We start from the raw sequence: 6,000 nt of genomic DNA on the forward strand, positions 1-6,000 counted from the left end.
ACCTTCTGAGTTCATATAGTTTAGTAATACCACTGTGGACATGTTTCTACAACCTTCTGAGTTCATATAGTTTAGTAATACCACTGTGGACATGTTTCTACAACCTTCTGAGTTCATATTGTTTAGTAATACCACTGTGGACATGTTTCTACAACCTTCTGAGTTCATATAGTTTAGTAATACCACTGTGGACATGTTTCTACAACCTTCTGAGTTCATATAGTTTAGTAATACCACTGTGGACATGTTTCTACAACCTGAGTTCATATAGTTTAGTAATACCACTGTGGACATGTTTCTACAACCTGAGTTCATATAGTTTAGTAATACCACTGTGGACATGTTTCTACAACCTTCTGAGTTCATTTAGTTTAGTAATACCACTGTGGACATGTTTCTACAACCTTCTGAGTTCATATAGTTTAGTAATACCACTGTGGACATGTTATCCATTCCAGAGGCTACTACCACACTCAGAGAGCAGAGTATACTGTTCCCAGCTGTCTGTCTATGAACAGTATTAACATCTACAATCTCTCTCTCCTTTATCTCTGTAGTGGATGGTCTACTCTGTTAGAGGATCAGTCCAGGTGTGCAGTGTGTCAGCAGGTGCTGAGGGATCCAGTCTCTATCACCTGTGGACACGGGTTCTGCAGACAGTGCATCACCAGATACTGGGAGAAACCTGCTCCTTCAGGAGACTATGACTGTCCTCAGTGTAGAAAGAGATCCAGAACACGTCCTGTACTACAGCACCTGAGTCAACCCAATAAAACACGAGGCTCTGAAAACAGTAAGACCACTTGCACACGTGGGCCAAGTCAATACCTTAATATTATTTACAGTAGGTAACTACAATATTATGAGATAATAGAAGTTACTGTAGTTGTGGAAGGCCCACTTTTCATCCTGTCAATGAATGTTTCTGATACACATCATTTTCCCTCTTCCCTTGTAGTGGATGACAGCCTGCAGAGAGCTATAGTAAACCATAAAGACAGTCTGAAAAGGAGGTATGAATGTGTGATAGAAGGCATGGAAAAAGCAGGGAACCAAACTCCCCTCAACAGGATTTACACAGAGCTCTACATCACCGAGGGAGAGAGTGAAGGGGTTAACAATGAACATGAGGTGTGGCAGCTAGAGACAGCATCCAGGACACCAACCTCACATGACACAGCAATCCACTGCAATGACATCTTTAAACCCTTACCAGGCCAAGAGAGAAGCATCAGAACTGTGCTGACGAAGGGCATCGCTGGCATTGGAAAAACAGTCTCTGTGCAGAAGTTCATCCTAGACTGGGCTGAAGGGAAGGCGAACCAAGATGTGGATATCATATTTGTGCTTCCTTTCCGGGAGCTGAACTTGATTAAAGATCTCCAGTACAGTCTTCTCATACTTTTAAATGGCTTCCACCCAGAACTAGACATAGGCAATGCAAAGAAACTCACTGCCTGTAAAGCTATGTTCATCTTTGATGGTTTGGATGAAAGCAGACTTCCATTGGATTTCCAGCACAATGAAAAGGTGTCTGATGTCACCCAGACATCGTCTGTCGATGTTCTGCTGACAAACCTCATCATGGGGAATCTGCTTCCCTCTGCTCTCCTATGGATAACCTCCCGACCAGCAGCAACCAATCAGATCCCCCCTAAGTGTGTTGACCAGGTGACAGAGGTACGAGGGTTCAATGACCCACAGAAGGAGGAGTACTTCAGGAAGAGATTCAGTGATCAGGACCTGGCCAGCAGAATCATCTCACACATAAAGACATCAAGGAGCCTCCACATCATGTGCCACATGCCAGTGTTCTGTTGGATTTCTGCAATAGTCCTTGAAGACATGTTGAGTACAGACAAGAGGAGAGAGATGCCCACGACTCTGACTGAGATGTCAATACACTTCCTGCTCATTCAGACCAGCCTGAAGAACCAGAAGTATCATGGAAGAGATAAGATGGATCAACAGGAGCTCATGGAGTCAGATAAGGAAATTCTTCTGAAGCTGGGGAAGCTGGCGTTTGAAAATCTGGAGAAGGGTAATCTCATGTTCTATGAAGAAGACCTGAAAGAGTGTGGCATTGATGTCAAAGAAGCCTCAGTGTACTCAGGAGTGTGCACACAAATCTTTAAAGAAGAGTCTGTGTTATTTCAGAGAGTGGTCTACTGCTTTGTTCATCTGAGCATTCAGGAGTTTCTCTCAGCTGTCTACATGTACCATTGTTACACAACCAAGAACATGGATGCACTGAAGCCCTTCCTCAAGAGAAAGTCTAGAGCTGCATCTGAAGAGCTAACCTTGCATGAGCTGCTGAAGAGTACCGTGGATAAAGCCTTGGAGAGCAAGAACGGACACCTGGACCTCTTTGTCCGCTTCCTTCATGGCATGTCACTGGAGTCCAATCAGAAACTCCTACGAGGTCTGGTGACACAGACAGAAAGCAGTCCAGACAGCGTCCAGAAAACAATCCGATCCCTTAAGCTGATGCAGAGGAAGAACATCTCCCCTGAGAGGTGCATCAATCTCTTCCACTGTCTGATAGAGATGAAAGACCATTCAGTACAGGAGGAAATCCAAGCGTACTTGAGGTCAGAGAAGAGATCCAAAAAACTCACACTTTCTCAGTGTTCAGCACTGGCCTACATGCTACAGATATCAGAGGAGGTTCTGGATGTGTTTGACCCGAAGGTATACAAGACATCAGAGGAGGGTCGTAGGAGACTGCTCCCAGCTGTGAGGCGCTGCAGGAAAGCTCTGTAAGTATTGATGGAAATATCCCACAGCAAAATACATTGTAGTTACAGCAGCATTTTTATTGGCTGACTGGCTCTGTAAGTACTCATGTGACTATCCCTCAGACCAAACTTTACTGTATATAAGAACAACAATATTTTCATTGGCTGACTAAACTTTCTATCAGCTGAAAAGTCTTAAACAAACTGTAATACAAACGGATCAGAAAAGTTGTAGCATTGAGACATCTATACACAGTGTTCACATTATTAGTGCAGGGGTAACTGTAAGCAGGGAAGCTAAATGTAACATTTTAATACAACCTGTCCCTCATGGTATTTACTCTGTTGACTGACTCACTGGCTGTAAACTCACAGACACATCCTGTGAAGTGTTGGAAAAAATATACTGCCACTATTTTGACCACCAAAGAATAGCAGTGTGGTTTTAATATGATTTGACTCTTTGCAGGCTGTCAGGCTGTCTAGTCACAGAGGAAGGCTGTGCTTCTCTGGTCTCAGCTCTGAAGTCAAACCCCTCACACCTGAGAGAGCTGGATCTGAGTAACAATCACCCAGGAGACTCAGGAGTCAGACTGCTCTCTGCTGGACTGGAGGATCCCCACTGTAAACTGGAGACTCTGAGGTCAGTATTCCTGTAGTTGGTCAACAAGTGATAACTGTTCACCAGATCCACATGTGTTTACCAGGCACACATAGTCCACACCATATGTGTTTGGACAGTGAAGCTTACAGTTTTACATTTGGTGCTATGCTCCAGCATTTTGGATTTGAGATATAATGTTTCATATTAGGCGACAGTACAGAATGTCACCTTTTATTTGAGGGTATTCATACATACCTGTTTTACTGTTTAGAAATGAAAGCACTTTAATGTATGTAGTTCTCCCATTTGAAAAAGTAATAAGTATTTGGACAAATTAATTTAGTCCAAAGTTTAGTATTTGGTCCCATACCTGCAGTGATTACATCAAGCTTGTGTTTCTACAAACTTGTTGAATGCATTTGCAGTTTCTCTTGGTTGTGTTTTGGATGATGTTTTTCCTAATAGAAACTGAATGGTGAATAATGTCCTGTCATTTTGGAGTCACTTCACTTGTATTGTCAGTAAGAATAGAAGATGTTTCTGAACACTTCTACATTCATGTGGATGCTACCATGATTATGAATAATCATGAATGAATCGTGAATGATGATGAATGAGAAAGTTACAGAGGAACAAGGATCATACCCCCTCTGTTATTGGTAATGCTGAGAGGTTAGCATGTTTTGTTGTAGCCTCTGTAACTTTCTCACTCATTATTCATGATTCATTCATGATTTTTCTTAATCATGTCATCATCAGGATTAATTTAGTAGTGTTTAGAAACATGTTATCTACTTACTTAGACAGAAAATTACTCCAGTCATCATCCATCATTCAGTTACTATTGGGCAAAACATAACTCAAAACACAACCAAAACAAACTGCAAATGCAACCAACGAGTTTGGGACCAAATACTAAACTTTTGACTACTTTAATACACTATAAGTGAATTGGTCAGAATACTTTTGACTTCTTCAAAAATGGGGACTAGATACATAAAGTCAATCTAAATCTGATACCTCACTGTCTGTCTTTTGACTGATACTGCTTTTTAAACTGCTCTGGTCAGTCTACTCAAATATTTGTACTATACATTTTTCTATCTACATGCAATACTTTGATAATTTGTCATTTCTAATAATGAAACATTCATATATGAATAGATATGGCAGGTTTCAGGACACTGATATATCTGAATATGTTGAAAAAAATATACTGCCACTATTTTGACCACCAAACATTTTACATTTACATTTTAGTCATTTAGCAGACGCTCTTAACCAGAGCGACTTACAGGAGCAATTAGGGTTAAGTGCCTTGCTCAAGGGCACATTAACGTCATTTAGCAGACGCTCTTAGCCAGAGCGACTCACAAATTGGTGCGTTCACCCTATAGCCAGTGGGATAACCACTTTACAATTTGGGGGGGGGGGGGGGGGGTTAGAAGGAATACTTTATCCTATCCCAGGTATTCCTTAAAGAGGTGGGGTTTCAAATGTCTCCGGAAGGTGGTGAGTGACTCCGCTGTCCTGGCGTCGTGAGGGAGCTTGTTCCACCATTGGGGTGCCAGAGCAGCGAACAGTTTTGACTGGGCTGAGCGGGAGCTGTGCTTCCGCAGAGGAAGGGGAGCCAGCAGGCCAGAGGTGGATGAACGCAATGTCCTCGTTTGGGTGTAGGGACTGATCAGAGCCTGAAGGTACAGAGGTGCCGTTCCCCTCACTGCTCCATAGGCAAGCACCATGGTCTTGTAGCGGATGCGAGCTTCAACTGGAAGCCAGTGGAGTGTGCGGAGGAGGGGGGTGACGTGAGAGAACTTGGGAAGGTTGAACACCAGACGGGCTGCGGCATTCTGGATGAGTTGTAGGGGTTTAATGGCACAGGCAGGGAGCCCAGCCAACAGCGAGTTGCAGTAGTCCAGACGGGAGATGACAAGTGCCTGGACCAGGACCTGCGCCGCTTCCTGTGTAAGGCAGGGTCGCACTCTCCGAATGTTGTAGAGCATGAACCTGCAGGAGCGGGTCACCGCCTTGATGTTGGCGGAGAACGACAGGGTGTTGTCCAGGGTCACGCCTAGGCTCTTCGCACTCTGGGAGGAGGACACAGCGGAGTTGTCAACCGTGATGGCGAGATCATGGAACGGGCAGTCCTTCCCCGGGAGGAAGAGCAGCTCCGTCTTGCCAGGGTTCAGCTTGAGGTGGTGATCCGTCATCCATACTGATATGTCTGCCAGACATGCAGAGATGCGATTCGCCACCTGGTTATCAGAAGGGGGAAAGGAGAAGATTAGTTGTGTATCGTCGGCGTAGCAATGATAGGAGAGACCATGTGAGGATATGACAGAGCCAAGTGACTTGGTGTATAGGGAGAAAAGGAGAGGGCCCAGAACCGATCCCTGGGGGACACCAGTGGTGAGAGCACGTGGTGCGGAGACAGCTTCCCGCCACGCCACTTGGTAGGAGCGACCGGTCAGGTAGGACGCAATCCAGGAGTGAGCCGCGCCGGAGATGCCCATCTCGGAGAGGGTGGAGAGGAGGATCTGATGGTTCACAGTATCAAAGAATAGCAGTGTCATTTTAATATGATTTGACTCTTTGCAGGCTGTCACGCTGTCTAGTCACAGAGGAAGGCTGTGCTTCTCTGATCTCAGCTCTGAAGTC

At 44.5% G+C, this 6,000-nt stretch overlaps 1 protein-coding gene across 1 annotated transcript in view; it reads left to right on the forward strand.

Moving 5' to 3' along the window:
- Positions 1–2,763, forward strand: part of LOC311115755 (NLR family CARD domain-containing protein 3-like) — a gene marked incomplete at its 3' end in the record, with an annotated part of 61,132 nt that extends 58,369 nt beyond the window's left edge. Inside the window, exons 7-8 of the mRNA XM_084190901.1 lie at positions 558–793; positions 959–2,763. Coding sequence (XP_084047027.1) covers positions 558–793; positions 959–2,763 — 2,041 coding nt within the window. The remainder of the gene's footprint in view (positions 1–557; positions 794–958) is intronic.
- Between the last annotated feature and the right edge of the window lie 3,237 nt (positions 2,764–6,000).

Source organism: Coregonus lavaretus, assembly GCF_964263955.1.
Source record: "Coregonus lavaretus genome assembly, contig: HAP1_SCAFFOLD_397, whole genome shotgun sequence".
NCBI classification, from domain to species: Eukaryota; Metazoa; Chordata; class Actinopteri; order Salmoniformes; family Salmonidae; genus Coregonus; species Coregonus lavaretus.